The sequence below is a fragment of the Pleuronectes platessa genome, chromosome 21 (assembly GCF_947347685.1).
Source record: "Pleuronectes platessa chromosome 21, fPlePla1.1, whole genome shotgun sequence".
NCBI classification, from domain to species: domain Eukaryota; kingdom Metazoa; phylum Chordata; class Actinopteri; order Pleuronectiformes; family Pleuronectidae; genus Pleuronectes; species Pleuronectes platessa.
The window spans coordinates 6,433,049-6,450,894 of record NC_070646.1 but is presented as its reverse complement, the minus strand read 5'-3'; the positions used below and the strand labels follow the sequence as shown (position 1 = coordinate 6,450,894).

Sequence of the window (17,846 nt, the reverse complement as noted above, 5' to 3'; positions counted from 1 at the left end):
ACTGTGTATTCAAAACACATTCAGGCGCACTGCAGAGGGCCAGGGGAGACTAACCTGAGCAATTTTCACTGAGTTCTGGGTTGAGCCACCAGCGTGATATTCAACTTTGTTCCTCTTGACGATTTCCTCAAACCTGGAATAAAGACAAGGACAGGTGTTGTTAGAGGAGACATTGATGATGGAGACAGGACAGTGGATTTCAGGTGGAGGGAGCACAGGTATCGAGGAGGAGCAGCTGTGACCTACAGGTGTGAACAGAGTGAAATGTCTCAAAAACAATGTCATATCAATTTAGAGAGTAGATCCTAATGACCTTTGTGATTCTTTAACCAGTTGTAATCATAATATGAATCTGATTAACATGTAATACTTCTAAAATTAATGCTTATGCTAATAATACAACAAATAATACCTAAAATGATGCCAATAAGAATAGGAATGTTATATGAACCAGACTAACATATACTACTAATAACAATAATTATGCTTATACGAATGCCACTAATAATAATGCTAATAAGAATACACATGATTATTAGTGTAGCACCAGTTTAACATAAAAACATGGATAACGAAGCATGCTGAAATACGTTATCACAACCTGCTAACATGCAAAACACATCTGTATTTTCATATGACATTCTATCTTGTGTAGTTAGAATGCTAAAGTAAGCATACATGACCTAGCATGCTAACATAATGAATTTAACATGCAAACAGAGTATTTGCATGTTAATATATTTTCGGTGGCTCAAAGCTGCAAACTGTCGCCAGACACGTCCCTGCTCAACAAAGTGTCTTAAAGCTCATTGTTTGAATGTCAGGAGCATTAATCTACGGTTTGGAGTTTAGTCTCATCAACCTTGTTTCCAGCTGCTGGGACTGAACACGTGTTTCGAAGGGGGGGGGGGGGGGGGGGGGGACAACTGGGAACAACTGTTTTCAAAGAACAGAAAAGTTAGCAACCTGTTCCCTTGTGAGCACAGAGCAGCTGCAGAAGCTTATTGACAATAATTAAAAGGAGAGACTCTAAGAAGGGCTGATAGCACAGGACAGAAATATCCAAAGTAAAAAATGTTGCTCTAAATATATGAATTCCTGAGTTCATTTCTGGGCAAACCGGAAGACAGAAATCGAAATAACTAATAACAGAATATATATTCATAAATTGTTTTCCATCATCATTTTGTTTTTCAGGGAATTAGAAATGTGTGAAAAAACAAATCTCATAGTTAAATAACTGTGTTTAGGGAGCGAGCACATCTGATTAAATGTTTGATGTCTGAACCATGCAGCGAAGTTTAGAAACGACTGTACCAGACTAAACACGATGAGTCAAGACAACAGAGATGACATTGGGGAATGGGAAGTAAACAATTGCAAAAGAGTTTTTCCCAAACACAAACCAAAGGAGCAGTCTCGACTCTGATTCTATCTTTTTTTGTGTATTTTCCCCATCATACTGCCATTTCAAGCATCAATAGCTCCCATGCTTGTGCGTAACGCGATGCAAAGCCGGGCTATGCAGCGAGATAGAGTCTTTATCTGGGGGAGCCGCGGACATGAATAATGTGCATTCTCCACGTCGCTCACACAAACGGCCTCCCAGGGGGCAGGCTATATAAACACGTCCACTTTGCTCAGGAAATTGACCCAACTGCAGTCGAGACGAGCCGACACATTAGGAGGTCCTCGACTCCCTTTTTCACCTCCACTGTAAATTGAAGACTGTCCATTTGAGGAGTGTATTTACATCAGTGGGGGGAATCCAATGAGATGGTAAATAGTTCAAGGTGCATCGTAGCATTCCCACTGGCGCTACGTTGCAATTCCACCCTTAAATTAACCGAGTGAGAGGGGTTGTTGAGAAAATGCTTGAGAGTTATCCCAGGGGAGGTGGTGGTTATGTAAAGGCTCTGCAGCACAGTGCCAATGCTTTTTCCCTTTTTAGGATTAAAAAAACATTTTCAAGGGAGGTCAAAGGTCGCACTTTTTTTTTAAGGGGGGGGGGGTCTTGCTTTAAACTTGAAAATGTTGTGCCTGTTGCATATACTCCCCGCAGGAGTGCAGCAATCTGTATGCAAAGTGCACCGTGGCTTACCAACACATGTCAGCCAGGGGTGTACAACCTGGTGTAACTAGGCATGGCCGAATTTTGAGTAAGTGTGAAAGTAACCTTTACTGCTTCAAAGAAAGTCTGCATATCATGTCTCAAGGCGCGGGGTCTACCCAGGGCAGAATGTTTCCAATAAAGAAAAAAAAAAAAAAACTTTCCATGCAAGTGGAAAATATGCTAACCGGGAAAAGAAAAAGAAAAAAATCCTTCCTGAGACACCTGTTATGACTTCTTGACAAAGGAAGAATTTGAGCACTGTGGGTGTTTATAACATGAAGGCAGCCGAGGGACTCCAGAACCCATTTCAAATAGACACACGGCTGCTGAGGTTATATATTTTTTTTCTTCCTCCCTAGAAGTATTTGCTCCACCTTTCAGTGCAGACAGCATGGGGCCCTGCTCCTGGACGCCTCGAAAATCCCATCCGAAAAGGAGCAGCTGCCTCGAGACCTTTACACCCTCAAACATCATGTGATCCCACAGCAGTGACACCGTAAAAGGCCCCCGTGGCCATTTAGGGAGAGAAAATCCCTTTTCCATCTACTGCAGCCTGAGCTCACACGCTGACGGGAGGGAGCGGAGAAAAAGAAAATTGTTTTGAACAAAATGTCCTCAGCCGGTAACCTCCGCTTTTCATAACCCGGCGGTGACGTTCAGAGCAATTCCAACTATGCCATGCATACCGCTAATGCATGGACGACCCCCGTTATGCAACATGTCCCCCCTGACACACTGGTTAAATATCACTCTGTGCTATTTTTCAATTTCATACCTTCCAATTTGAGACTAATAGAGGCACTTATTTATTCAGCCTAAATCAAATCATATTGAAATCAGGCGAGTTAGCCTCCTGAATGCAACATTTGTATTCAGAGGATATGAGCGTTCTCCTCGAAAACTAATACCGTTACATTCTCTCTCCCCCCCCAGCTTAGCACACCCAAACTGTTCGGGGCCGATCTCACAAGTCAGGAACATTGTGTTGTTTACATTCCTCGAGCTGGAGCCCCCACCGCTGATTCCCATCAAGGGAAATATGAGAGCTTTGAAAGTACGATGAGTGTTCTCTGCCCCGAGTGACTCATGAGTTCCTCTCCCCACCCCCCCCCACCCAAAAAAAAGCAGAGGCAAGTCGATTATTTACATGAGGCAATAATTCAAGATTTGCTCGTCTAAGTCTCTTACATGGAGGGCAAGGCGTGCCCCATTTACCCAATCCCTCCTCATTCCCCCTTTGATGTTAGCCTATCTCGATAAGACCGGATGAGTGCCCTAAAATCCCCGTCGAGTGATTTCACAGGAAGAACAAGTCTCTGTTAATCAATGGCTAGATTGGATCTGGATCCTCGGGAGTGGTCGGCCTGAAAGTCCTCCCAAGTGTTTGAGTGCACACCGGGGTAATTCATCGCTAATGATCACCGCGGCACCCACTCTCCTACGCACCGCTCGTCCGGATTTAATTGCCTCATTCACGTTTAAACAGCTTACAAATCACAAGGACAGGCAGGGAAACATGATCAAACAGCCCCTATCGCTAATCAGGGGAGGGCAAGGGAAGAAGTGAGAGGACTTTGCGGCTCTCCTTGGGGATTAGGCAGGAGGAGGGCTGCACAGGAACAGTAAATTGTCTCTGCTTCAGCTCCAGCAGCCAGGTACATTTAAACAGGGCAGATCCATCTTTCTCCCTCTCTGTCTGACAGAAGCAGAGCGAGGGGGCAACACAGCTAAAAGGCTCCAGTAATCCCAGTTTCAACACAAGCATCTGGTGTGGGGGGGGGGGACAGGTTCCGCCATTGATTAGATCCCCCCCCCCGCCCCCTCCCCAATCAGCGTGTGCATCCTACACCCCAAAACCTTCCTTGGTAGTCTGGAGGCAGTACAAGGCCTGATGCACAGTAATTGTTTCAATAGGTCAGGCGCAGGAAAAACAGCTCGGGGAAGTGATGAGAGGGAGATGGTGAGGAATATTGTTGTTTTTCCCCTCCAATTAAATTGTTTGTCAAACCCTTCACAAAAGGGTTACGCAGTTTATCTGTTTAAAATCAATACGCTCGTCTCCCTGTGAAAGCTTGTCCCGACACAAGACAGGCCCATTAATTATTCTGTTCTGCGCGCTATCGCTGTGCTGCTCAAGGTTGAGCCTTATCTTTTCTTATTTCAAATCAATAATTATCTTCTACCGCTTCGCTCGCCCTCCTCAGAAATAGATGTGCTTTTCATTCAATGCCTGTAGAGTCTCTCTCTCTCACGCACTCTGTCTCTCTTTATAGCAGCCGGTGAGGAACGCAGAATGAATAGGACATTCTTATCAGTGGCACATTAGAGCAGGATGGGAATAGATGGCGAAGAATGAGCTGCATAAAAGTACCGAACACAAATGAGTCATGATTCAAACAGCGAGCGAGGGCCTTGTTCCCATCCTCTGACATCTTCTAATAGACTGCAGTAAAGGATGAATGTTGATTCTCACAAAGGGCATTACGATATCGCCGTCGTTCAGGTGTCTCCATCCATTTGGGTAAATCCCCGCTCAGCTGAGAGAACCTGCCTCGGGTCCCTGGGTGCGATGAAGACCCCTCTGCGAGTCTTTACATGAGCCTTTATGCATCATAGACTGGATGCACAATTAATGACGGCACAATTACATGGTCGTGATGGGTGAGTAATTGCATTAGGATGCAGAAACAACAAATGTGCATCCCTTTAATAATCGGCCGATCCAGCAGCAGCAGCAGCTCATTTGTTGGCATTAACCGAGGACCGCTGTTTGTACTTAATTAGGCTGCACTCAAGGATTAGGCGAGGTGGGAGGGGGGGGGGGGGGGGCGGAGGCGCAAAATCTGGTCATGGCGGATGAGTTCACATTATTTCGTCTAAGATGTCACAGGTTTCTGGCTTGGCGCTGCAGAGGGTGGCGTTGTTTGTCACACCGCGCTGTGTGGATGTGGGAGAGGGAGTGCGAGAGTGAGTGTGTTTGCGCGAGGACATGAAAGAGAGCGACAGAGGGAAAGAGGGACACGCCGAGGGAGAGAGTGGGAAGAGAGCGAGTGTGTAAGCAAGGACGAGGCTTCTGGTGTTCTCCCGAGGACCGAGATCCGGAGCCCGAGCACAAAGCCTTTGAGACGTTCCCCTTATCTCGGAGGTTGATACCGGGATCTGGGTGATTCAGAGCCTCTCCGTGTGAATAATTCCACCAACACCCCCTGCTGCGGGGACCATATGGCCCAGTGTGAACTTTAAATACACGGGGAGTGTTGCCGCTCACCAGCGAGGCCTCCCATCTCGGCCCCCGCACAGGCTTGCTGTAGAGAAATCATCAGCACAGACAGCACACTAACTAGCCCACATGTACAAGGTGCTGATACCATCACTGGCTTTTCCTGTGTGGCTGCCGGGGAACAAGGACGACTAAAAATAGCCCTGAGGATGCTTTTCTGAACTGAACATGCTGTATGTACTGGCTGAGACACCCACATTTTAATTATAAAAGGCTCTTTAAAAAGGGGGGAGTTGTAGGGAGAGGAGAGGAGGAGAGGGGACGCCCACATGCACAGAGATGTGGATTATGTTTTTTCTCCAGCCCCCTTTGACTTGTGAGGTTTCCTTCTGGCACCACCTGCTGGCTGCCGCCTTCAACCAGAGGGAGACATGTGTAGCTCCAGCAAGGACGAGCCTTAATTATGATTGCATCAGCCGTCTCTCATAATGCAGCATGTGAGGCTCCAACTGCGGCGCGATGCACCCTTCATCCACAGGAACACAGCACAGCAAGACGGGGGGGGGGGGGGGGGGGCTCTCTTTTCACCGCCTCTCTTTCAATTATTTGAAAGGTTTTTCTCGTTTCATAATTCAAAAGGTCTAGATCCACATTCCTCACAGTCGAGTACAGCTCTGGTGAGCATGTCACATTTATGCAAGCGCCCCAAATGGTGGAATCCATGCGTATCAATAAAACATAAACAGCGGCGCGGTTGGCAGCTGAACATGTTTCTGATGTCTCAATTACCAGTTCAGTGCCATTAATCTGTGCGCTCCCTCTTTGGCTCGGAGGTCGGCTGATGGATGCAGGCCCGTGACCTTTGCCCTCTGTTCCCTCCCAGTGGGCCGGCGGAGGTGAGTTTAAGTACTGTGGTACACCTCTCAGCCTCAGCAACAGACGAGGCCAATGGGAAGTTTAAAAAAAAGAAGGGGGGGGGGGGGGAGAAGTGTAGTAATGTGTCTACACAGTCAGTCAAGCATGAGTGCATCCAGTGAAGTGGCACCATGGCAAGCACATGCAGCTTCTGCACGCATGCTTGCATGTGAGCGCACACAAACACACACTCACACAGACAGACACACAGAGTGTTTCTCCCCCTCACACACCAGGGTAGCTCAGCCGGGGGTTTCTAGCACTCACGGTTTGCTTCGTTATATATTAAAAACATAAAATTATGAAAAAAAAAAAAAAAGAGGGGTAGAGTCAAGTGTGTTTACAGAGCAGAATCTATCACACGCACACCCAGGAGCCAGAGTGTTTAGCATGTACTCAGTGAGAGGGGCCTTTGTTGTTTTCCTCCCAGTAAGCAGATTGAGCTTCACGGCAGCAGCAGCAGCAGCAGGGGTGTGCGAGATGTACACAGACAGCGGGGTGTGCGAGTGGAGAGGCACCTCCACTGATCTCCTGTGTCGTGTGATGATGTGTGTGTGATGTGTGTCTCAATCCAGCGCTGATCCCCCTGAGTCAGCCCTGTCAGTGATATGAGCCTCCCACCCTCCCTCTCTCCCTCCCTCCCTCGTTCCCTCTCCCCGTCGCCATCGGGAATGCTAATAACAAGCCACTAACACTGCAGCCCTGAATTATTCATGCAGCAGAGGGTCACACGGCATAATGAGGAGTTTACTCTCATTCTGGATGCGATTGTGACGCTGCTAATCTGCATTTAGCACACAGAAAGAGAGAGGAGGGAGGGAGCGAGGGGTAGAGAGAGCGGGAGAGGGAGAGGGAGGAGGAGGAGGATGAGTGCTGATGAACTTAATTGCTGTGAGCAAACAACCTCTGAAAAGAGTCACGCCATCATCCAGAGATGAGAAAGTAAACAATTAATTATCATCGGACAGAGGGAGCCATAAAACAAATGTTTGAACGAGAGTAATGTTCACGAGCCAGCTGATCTTTACCACCCCCCCCCTCAGAGGTGACAATACACTTTCAATAACGATGACTCACTCATTTGACACTGATAATCATTAGCTCTAATATGATGTGGTTAGCGAGCCCAGGAGGGATTGGGTGGCTGGTGTATTATGAAAGGCTGCGTGCACTAAAAACACCCGTAATGCCTTGTTATCCTGAAATAAAACGTCTATTTGCCCACATTATAATCTCCTGCAGAAAGAGGCGTGTTTTCATTAGGTTGACATGTTGTTTCCTTTGGAGGCTCCTCGAGGCAGAAAACAGCAGGCGACTGTTGCCTCCTGCTGGCCACCAGAGGTACATACCCCATTTACTGCAATTCAGAAAGTGAGAAGCAGAGAAATTCGACACTGTTGTGGCGTCTATCCATAGCGCCTGCTGTCGTTTAAGGGTTACAGGGGGGATGGAACCAATCCTGACATAGGGCGAGAGGTGGAGTGACACCCTGGACAGGTCACCAGTGTATCACAGGGCCGACATACTGAGACAAACCATTGACAGGGTTGTTTCTAATCAACCTAGCCCCACCTGCATGTCTCTGGACTGTGGGATAAGAAAAGACAACACAAACAAGGGGAGAACAAACAAACTCCACACAGGAAGACGTGGGCAAAACTCGGATTCAAACCAAGACCCTTCTTTACTAAAATACAACCTTGATGAATAATTCATCATAATATATATATATAGTATATCATGATCATATTTGTGGGATCACGTGTAGAGCCCGACTGTTTATGAAAAACTTTTTTACATATCACATATAAACGTTTATTTTCTTACTTCAAGTTTGATATATTTGTGTTTTCTTTTTACTAATCGTTTTTTTAATGGCCTAAAGTTGAGTTAAAACATTACTTAGCATTCGGTGACTCTATAACATCCTTAACTTGCCTTGGTATATAATATCTGTCTCCACGAATCCATATTGGTCGGGCTCTAATCAAGCGAGATAAATACGATATGAACTCCCTGGATCCTTGCAAGTTATAAAACACCATTATAAACCCACTAACCCTGCAGGAGTCAGACTTGCGTTTGAAGCCACATGATGGCAGCAGTGACTGTAAAGAGTGAGAATCACCCTACAGTGTAACATGACAACATGACATGTGTACGCGGTGCAGAGAGGAAGTCATGGACAGTGCGTTGGTTAGTCGGTTTCCTCTCGCACCCTCATTTCAAAACACTGGAGGCCTCAACTCAAAAAACCAACATCTTCTCAAATCGACCTTTTCAACTGCCGCTAACTAACCACCGGGGAAATATCATCTGAATAAGACACTCACCTGCATGTTCAATGCAACATGACTCACCAACCACTAACCACTGACACACAGAGCACTGACAAGCAGCAGCTGTCCCACACGGATGATTCTCTCAGATATTACACTGCGAGTTATGAACTGAGTTTGGTTTGTTTCAAAGATCAGTTTCTTAGATACTAGCTACACACATGGGGTGTAAGTGGAGTAAATGTATGACATGTAATAACAGTCTGGGGCCGGAAGCCAAGCAGGGACATTGCGGTTACATTGTGGTTACATGGTATGTGTTTTTAACTACAAAGCAACAAGGACACTCAGGAAGTCAGTGTTTTTGCAGCAGAGCGGCTCCTGTGCTAGTTTTCATGAAAGGAAATAGTATAGTACAGTGTAGTTCCACTTTTTAAAAGGTTCAGGAGTGTCCCTGAGCAGCTGGGCACTGTAGTTTCCAGCTGATTTATTTCCAACACGTTTTCTAAAGGGATTAGCTGTGGATCAATACACAGCTGGGAAGCATAGGAGTATTTACAGCAGCAGGATGTGTACCTGGGATTGATTCAAAAATAAAACTATACAGTTCCCATTGTTATTGTCCCACAGTGTAAACAAGTGGTTCAGTCTTGGGCTTTTAATACTTGTTCATATTTAAGCTGCAATTAATTACTATTACAAATGTTGTGTTGTCTTGATTATTTAGTTAATTCCCTAATTAATAATGTTTACGTGTGTTGGGATGCATTAATCTGATGTTTATTTAATCAAAAATGAAAGGAAAATCAGAAAAACAACCATTTTAATTGTCTTTGATTTAATTTCTGTGTAAACTCAAAGATTTTGTCAATCTTCTGTCATAATGTATTGAGAAAACCAGTACATTTTCATATTTAAGTCATAAACTGACTTTTTGGCATTTTAAAATCAACCGATTATCAACAACTTTTTGATGATCTACTTACGGCGTCATATTTTAATTCATAATGATGAGAGTCAGAGAGGAGGTGGAAATCCTCAGATTTGAGAAGCTGTAACCACTGAACGTTTGGAATATTCGCCTGATTAACGACAAATGCTTTATCGATCATTTAAACAACTTTCTTTTGTTTGTGGATTTAACCGAGACCTACTCAGAAAAAAAAACACACATATCGAGTCCCCAGCCGGTACTAACAGGAACGCTGATGGTTTCTACTGTACAGCAGGCAATTTCTCAGCCACAACAGGATTAGATGGGTTCTGCTGTGACTAGATAATTGAATTAAGGCATGGCCACAGCGCACTGCATCCAATGGTCTCTCCCCCACCAGGGTGATAGGGGAAAGAAATGAATCATGTTACACTGTGTAGATTCATAAGCACAACAATAGTGTTAGCCGCCTCGGCTTGTAAGTCTATTGTGGCCTTTTCCAGTAACGATGTTATTCGTCACAACTCTTCGGCCCAGGACTTCCTCACCCGCAGATCAATGACCTTGTGTTTGACCTCTCTGCACTCCAAAGCGTTTCCACCGACCACACAGGGGCACCAGGAAGGCTCCTATCTCAGCATCTACAGCCACAGCTCTTCATAATCCATACTGTATTAAGTTAAAAAAATCCCACGTGTACATTCAGATACAAGCTGACAGGCGTGATGGCGTGATGAGTGCTGCTCTGTGTGTGTGCGGTATTGTATGCATTGAAATGCATTGTGCGGAGGGAATTAAGCACCATGTTAATCCTGCCCTGACCTTGTGCAGAATGTGGAGGGAACGGTGTCTGTTGGGCTAAAGATAACACCGCTGCCTTTGTGCTGGAGGAGAACAACACTGCTGATGATGCTGCTGCTTTGTGCCGCCGCTGCCGCCGCCACCGCCCGAGGTCGCATGTGTCCCTTTGTCAAGTAACAGGACCTGACAAGGTGGCCGGTTGTAAGGTGCAGACCGTCTGACGGGCGGATTTGTCTTTAGAGAGTTTATACGCTGCACCTGCTGTTTTAATTTCACAGTTATTTCCCCTGAACATATGCATTTATAAGCTACTAATGCAGAATTTATTAAATAGTTAAAGCACAAACCGTCTCTGTCTGTGTTCAACAACAGAAAATGATTTATGTGCATCTAGATCCACATCAAACTACAGACCGATAGCAAATAACTGACGAGCTCAACTTTAATTCAATGTATTTTAAAAAACTCTGACATGTTTCAGTGTTTGAAACGTGTCAGTTTCAAACACTGTAATGTTCTGCTAATAAGCATAAGAACAACATGTCATGTTAATTAATGTCACAGCTATAATACATTTTATTTCACAGTTTAATCAATAATATTAGTAACAATAACTATAAAGAACATGTGTCTTTATACATATTTTTTCAAGGCACAAATTAATAATTGTTGTTTTACTGCTGTTGAGGACTTGTTTTCCTATCACACAAATAATGCTGGTGTTATATCACAGTAAATGTCAGCTAATGCAATTACCGGGGACGCACAACGTGACCAGAAGGTATCTCTATCTGCAACCTGATAAATGTGCGTTCAGGGAAATGTAACGGCAGCAGTTGCCCCTCCCTTAACACCAGTGCAGAGGTGCCCCCAGTGGATAGCAATGTGGTTATCTTACATTCACCAGATAAGACGTGTTGTGTTGTGCTGGGCAGTGGATGCGTGAGTGTGGAGCAGCAGAGTTGTTTGTCCTCGAGCATTTGGCGACAGAAATAAAAAGTTCTGGGGGGAAAAAGGCTCTTAACTGTCTGATTAATCCACCGAGGATGTTTTCTTTCCTGTTACTCAGCAGGATCCTGTCAAATGTTATTGATACCTGATGTAAAGTTAAGGCCTCGGACCAATAAACAATGGATTTCTGGTGCAAAGCTGAATCCTGGATTTTCAGCAGAATAACGCTACACAACCGATTTTATTAAAACTTGGAAGGATGATAAATGGGCCAAGAAAGAACCCAGGAACTGTTAGTTTATCTGGATCAGGGGGCGAATCTAATATTCTTTTTTCAGGCATATTTAGAGAACTGATATCTTTGAGTGTGTTGCTGTGCAAGTGTGTAACTAAAAACATTGACTGTTTTAAGACTCAGAAAGTTGTGTGTTTTACCACTCAAGTAACTATTAAAGTTAATTCAATCATAATTTTCAAAACAAATCAAACATGTTCAGTATATATGGAATATGCAATTTACTTATTAATGTGTTGTATTTGACCCCAGACCCCCTCTCATCATCCTTTCAGATGGTTAACCTTTTTTTAATGTGTGTACTAAAACAGACAAATTCCCAGAGGAGACACCATGTGGACTCAAACCCACAAAAAGAAACAGGATGTCATCCGGCTGCTGAGCTCCATCCTGTGTTAATGCGAGTTGGTCTTTTTGCCGTGTACAAACCAAGTTGACGTCCCGCTGCGTTTCAGAAGAGCAACGAGCCAAACGCACTAGCGTGTTTTCGAGGAAGGTTATCGTGTTACCCTTTGGCATGTGCTTGCAGTGTGAATGAGGGAGGGTCTGCAAAGGGAATGTGCACGCTAAGCAAAAACTCAGAATAAATCCCCTGGTGTCAGTGTCATAGCATGTGGAGGAAATATATCTATTTACTAGTTAGCTTAAAGCAGGAGTAAATCCAGAGGCATCTCGGTGTAGCGTAGTTTGAAGTTAATTCAGAAAGGGACATATGTTGGCGTGTCGAGTTCCGAGGCTCCTGGTTACAGAGGTCTAATTTATGACTTGGCTATTATAAGCACAGCATGCAGGGTTAAAATGGAAGTAGTGGGTATAAATGACCGGTGTTGCCCTTATTTGGGGCCACATCACGTTACACTAGTGCAGCATGTGGTGGAGTCCCAGTGAACCATGTGGTAGTGTCCCAGTGAACCATGTGGTGGTGTCCCAGTGAAGCCCTGACTTACAAGGCCTTGTGCCGGTCTTCAGCGAGGATCTGGTCGTTGGGCTTCAGTCCAAACCTTGTAGGAAAACGTAAATATCAAATTTGAAGTGAGAGTGGTTCGGTATATATATATAGAGAGAAATGTGAAGATGCAGTGGAAACAAATAAGTCGTCCCCCGCTTACTTGTCAAGGAAATCTTTGTCCACCACAGCTGAGATGTCCAGCAAGGGGTTTCCCATCCCAAAAAGCGTGTTTTCACTGCGAGGAGACAGAAACACATTGTGTGAGGGGAACTACCCACACATCAGGCCGAACAAACGACCTGCTGTGACACGGACGATCATCTGCTCCCGATTTGCTGAATTTAAACCAACTTGAAACCTTGATGAGAGACGACCCCTCCATGTTTCAAAAATTGACTGAACTCCTTGCTATGACCAATACGTGCAAAAAACACACGAGACAATAAAGTGACACAAACATTTGAAAACACACACAAGCCTGATTCAGACTCATGAATGGATTTTTTTATAACTTTGGCAGAGATGGCTCCTCGGCTCGGCCTGAGAAATGTACAACTGTGAAGGATTGAGTTACTTCCTGCCCCTTTTAGATGGAGACCAAAAGCACAGCAGGGCAGTTCTCAGGTCAGTCAAACTCTTGTTGATGAGTCAAAGACGGAAACAGTATAAATTAACAATTCCCCCAATTGACCACATCATGTAGAAGTTTTCAGCAGCAAGATATCCCAGGGATCAAAGTCCACTCCCTGACAACAGTCATTAAAAACCATGTGACCCAACTTTCATAAAACAATCAGAGACACATGTGACACTTAAGAAACAACCATAAAAGATGGAGTTTTACATCATCTGCAATAGGAGGAGAAGTCAAAGAGTCACTGAGGCCATCACACTCAAACTCAAAGTGTGCCTCCACCAGTCATTTCAATGGACCCACTCAAACACATCATGATAAAACATGGGGATTTCCCCTCAGGTGGCTTTTCTCTCATTCTTACCCTGCAGTCGGCATGACGTCAGATAACTCAGCAGCTCGACCTGATGATGAAATGAACAGAACTCTTCTTCCACTTCTCTGTCAGAGCAACGTGCTTCTTTCACTACAGGAACTCAAGCTGCACTTAAGGACAACGCTGATTGGTTGGCTGAGCGACCAGGCGGGCCTAAGTAGCTCCCAGGCACGTGATTGGCTACACATGTCAAAATATTGTAAAGCATTCAAAGCCGCGTTTGAGGCCAATGGGAGAGAAGGTGAACACCAGTACTAATCTAAATCTACAAGGAGGGATCTGTATTTTTTTAACCCTATATATGTTTATTTGCATTTAATTCAAATTCTTGAGTTATATATATATATATACATATGCAAAATTCTTCATTTAAAAAATGATCATAATAGAAAATATTATCAAGTTTTGCAGTTGTAGATACATAAACATCAACAGCATCAGATAGTGTGCTTAACTTGGTTTTGCAGCTGTGCAATATGTCAAATGTGTGGTAAATACACATTTATATATAATATATAACATTTGAGTAGTTCCATATTTGCATTGTAGTTTGAGGAGAGTATGAGAAAATAATTAAATACAAATAGTACTGGTTTTGTGTCTATATATCTGTATTTAAAGGAGCTTTTATATGATTTTAAATAAATGCAGCATATATTCACTTTGTATAAAGATATTTTTTACAATTGCAATGCAACTTGCTATTTCCTGTATTGAAGCTCTACCTGCCTTCATGAACCCTATTATCCTATTTCTATCATGTTAGCCAGATATTAGTTTATTCTATTTATAACAATATTAAACATGTACATCTATTTATCAAAGTTACGGTTCAGAGTCGTAGATAGAGATGCTGTTTATGTCCTTTTAATTTGTGTGTTCTTTTGTTGTTTTGCTATCCTTTAGTCCAGGTGCGCTGATCTGAGCAGGGTGTTAAAATACAGGTTCAAGAATGTTTGTACACAATATGTTTGTATATGTTTTACACCGAGAAGCCAACAGGAAACAGGTTATGGTTTAAGTGCATTATGGGATGGCTTTAATGTAAAGAAAAAATAAAAGTCAATAATAAAATGTGCAGGTGAAGTCAAGTGAGCTCCATGTGCTCGACAATAATCTGTCAAAATAAAAAGGGACTTTTCCTGAAGTCAGTGAACGCCTCAGTGTTCACTTGACACCATGCATATAGAAGCAGCTGTTTCCAGCTGTGCTGTGAAATTGACACTCATTATATTATTATAATATTATTATATTAATATTATTAACACCGTTATCTTTACCAGAGAACACGTCTGCATGTTCACATTTTAACCCATTTTGATGAAATGCCATTCACGCTTCATTTAACTCGTATGTGTCTTTTCTTCCTGTCTCACTGTAACGCTGATGATTTAACTTCCTGTTTCTGTCACATCTGCTCATTTTCACCTTTAAAAACCAAACCCTCCATTTTGACACGAGTCAAACACACACGCGCTGTTATTTATCTCATTTAAAGAAGATCTGCTGTCTCGTGTCAGGTGATAAACAAAAACACCCTCTTCTCTCCGCTGCTAACTGTTGTTAGCATCGTTAGCACCTAGCGCTCTGCAGCCTTCGCGCTAACGTTAGCTTCACTTCGTGTCACGTTCAAATGTTCCGGTGGTTCAGCGCCTCGTCGCGCTGCGCCTCCTCCCGCAGACACCTCCCCTCAGCCCCGCGGACCTTCACGGGAATCACCGGGTTAGCCACATTAGCTAACAGCCGCTCCAGCACACGGCGCTAACAGCGGAGGCTGAATTACCTTAACAATGATTTCCTCCCTGTCGACATGTTTGGTTCTTCCTCCGACATTTTTAAAAAACACCAGTAGCGAGTGTGAGGAGGCAGACGAGGAGGAGGAAGAGGAGGCTGAAGAGGAGTCTGCTGCTGCTTCTCTCCACACACAGAGGAGGAGGAAGAGGAGGAGGATGGTTGTGGTGCTGATGATGGAGAAACTGGTCCAGAGAGAACATGAATGATTGATTCCAGGGAGGCAGCAGAGTTAACTGGTTGAACTCCTCCAGGCTGAGGCCATGTGCTTTTAACACAGAGGACCTGCAGAGCTCATTCATATGCAACCAGTGTGTATACTACTATGTCTAATGTTTTGTATGTAAGTTTATTTAATTCATCGACCAAACAAAACAATTTAAATGCAAACACAAAATCTCAAATGTGAAATGAAAAGGAGCAGAAAGAAGAAGAATCGTATCTAATCGGCCCCGCGAGTCAGAATAACAAAAACATCAATAATAACGATGATAACAAAAACAACACACAAAGAAATGTCATTCATAAAACCCCTTTCATGCACAGATTCAAGAGGCTGTACAGGGACAGGAAAGCACAGTTTACGATACAATACAACTTTATTGTAATCAGGGCCCGAGCACTGACAGGCACTGACAGACAGTGACCCCCCTTCATACACACCCAAACTGTCATGAATCCCCAAGAACTTTTGGACTGTATACAGATGCACACACAGGCAGAACCATTTGTAAGCTATTAAAAACAATACAAATATAAAATAAAAAAGAGTCTGAAATCAGCTGTACTGATAGCATATCATGTCATTTCTTCTCCTCCTCTACTTTGGGGTGCTTTTTGAATTGTGCACCTGATAATTTAATCTTTTTTTTATTCATCTTTGACTCTAACCGCAGTCTATCACAGCAGTGTGTACGTCAGGGACACAACTGAGGCGGAAGCGCAAATTCTGTGCGAGCCGCCGCCTGACTGTTCACACAGGGAGCCGTCCAGGAGGATGTTTTAGATGCTGGCTTGCCTGTCCACGGAGCCACGGGTGGTGACATCAGCAAATGTCCCTACTATGCTGCCAAAATGAGTAGGTGTTTATACTTCTCTTTGTATGAATCAAGCTGCTATGAGGAACTGTTGTGAGTTTGTTGTTGTTAAGGTTTGTTTTTCTCTTTTTGTGCATCCAGCGGCGTCGAGTGGAACAGCATATGCCGGTCAACTCGCCATGGCCGCGGGACAGGTTCTGTTTGTGACTTGGATTGCTGCTCTGGCTGGATTCGCTGCATGGTATCTGATGTGATCCCACCTCCAGCCTGTCATTCTGCTGCTGGGAGAGGGAGAGGGAGAGAGGGAGAGGGAGGAGAAACATTGAGGGAGGGCGGATAAGGAGATTGAGACCATTTCATAGTTTAATACAAACATTCTTTAGAGGTCCAACCTAATTCAATATTGCAAATGGCCAAAGAGGGAAGCTGACAGGAAATATACTTGGTCTTATTGGACTATTAGCACATCAACTTCATCCATCTCTCATGCTATGCCTTCATGTGTTGTTTCTCCGCTTCCTTTGGACTATCCCTCCATTTGATGTCCCTTCAGAGTGTCTGGCCGTACCTCATACCCTTCTGGAGCTGTTTGCTGATATTGGCTCAGAAGCACATTGTGTGAATACTTTGATTTTATTATTTTTTTCAACTTTACTTGAAATTTCTTTTTGATGCGACCCACTTAAAAACTGTAACTGGCTTTACAGCTGACAATGATGCACCTATTAATGCTAAAATATACTATGCAGAGGCTGTGGATAGAAAAGCACAAATTTGTTTGAGAAATGTAAATTTGAAATTAAGTTTGATTAAATGCAACAGTACTTTTTTCAAATGGATTATGTAAACGTCCCTGTACACATTGATGACGGTTGCAAACATAATATGAAAATACAATACACTGTTACACAAGTACAGTTCTTTTTTTAAAACCCATTTTCACATTTCGTAATTCATACTTGGCCTCTAGAAAGTTAATACATGTGCACAAGTGATAGGAATTCGAAGCTGTTTTTCAAGACAAGTGCATGTTTTATTAAAACTATTTCAGATAATTTGAATGTTTACTGATGCATGTTGAAATGATTTAATTCTTTGCTTTGGCTTTTAGTGCTATATTAGTATTAAGGTGTAAACAGAGACAGTTTCTCTGTTTGAGAAGGAAATTCTCTTCTTCTAATATTAATAGAGCAGCAGAGGAACCCAGCAACCAGCAGGGGGCAGCCTCAGGACATCACATGGAAACAAGCACCATCAGACTGGGATTCTTGTAAAGCGTCAGAAGAGAAGGTCGGAAACTACTGGGTTATTCTCTAACAAAAGCATGTTATATCATCCAGTATCTAAAATCCAAAAATATAAAAGTAAGGCTGTCAAATATATGTAGTAAAGTAGAAAATATTTGCGAACAGCCAGAGTATTTAACATGAGCGAGGAAAGCAGGCGGACCGCTTTTTCCTTTTACCTCTGGTGCGTCCCGGGGTTAGAGGATGATGGTGTGACGTTAATGTATTGTTTTACATTGCATGTGCCGCGCTATCGGCATTTTGC

The 17,846-nt window shown here is 43.6% G+C and overlaps 1 protein-coding gene and 1 long non-coding RNA gene across 3 annotated transcripts in view; one reads left to right on the top strand and one right to left on the bottom strand.

Moving 5' to 3' along the window:
• adkb (adenosine kinase b) overlaps positions 1-15,462 on the bottom strand; it is a 100,496-nt gene extending 85,034 nt beyond the window's left edge. The window contains exons 1-4 of one of the 2 annotated variants that reach the window (XM_053414109.1): positions 15,251-15,462; positions 12,618-12,692; positions 12,456-12,509; positions 55-133 (exon numbers count right to left, since the gene is read on the bottom strand). In XM_053414109.1, the coding sequence (XP_053270084.1) occupies positions 55-133; positions 12,456-12,509; positions 12,618-12,692; positions 15,251-15,300 (258 nt within the window). In that variant the 5' untranslated portion in view covers positions 15,301-15,462. Of the gene's footprint in view, positions 1-54; positions 134-12,455; positions 12,510-12,617; positions 12,693-13,455; positions 13,603-15,250 lie in introns of those variants that run through there. The other variant, XM_053414110.1, reaches the window with a different exon arrangement.
• On the top strand, positions 14,830-17,134 carry LOC128427033 (uncharacterized). Its single transcript, XR_008333305.1, has 3 exons — positions 14,830-14,987; positions 16,155-16,336; positions 16,437-17,134. It is a non-coding gene; the product is annotated as an uncharacterized LOC128427033 (long non-coding RNA).
• The last annotated feature ends 712 nt before the right edge of the window (positions 17,135-17,846 follow it).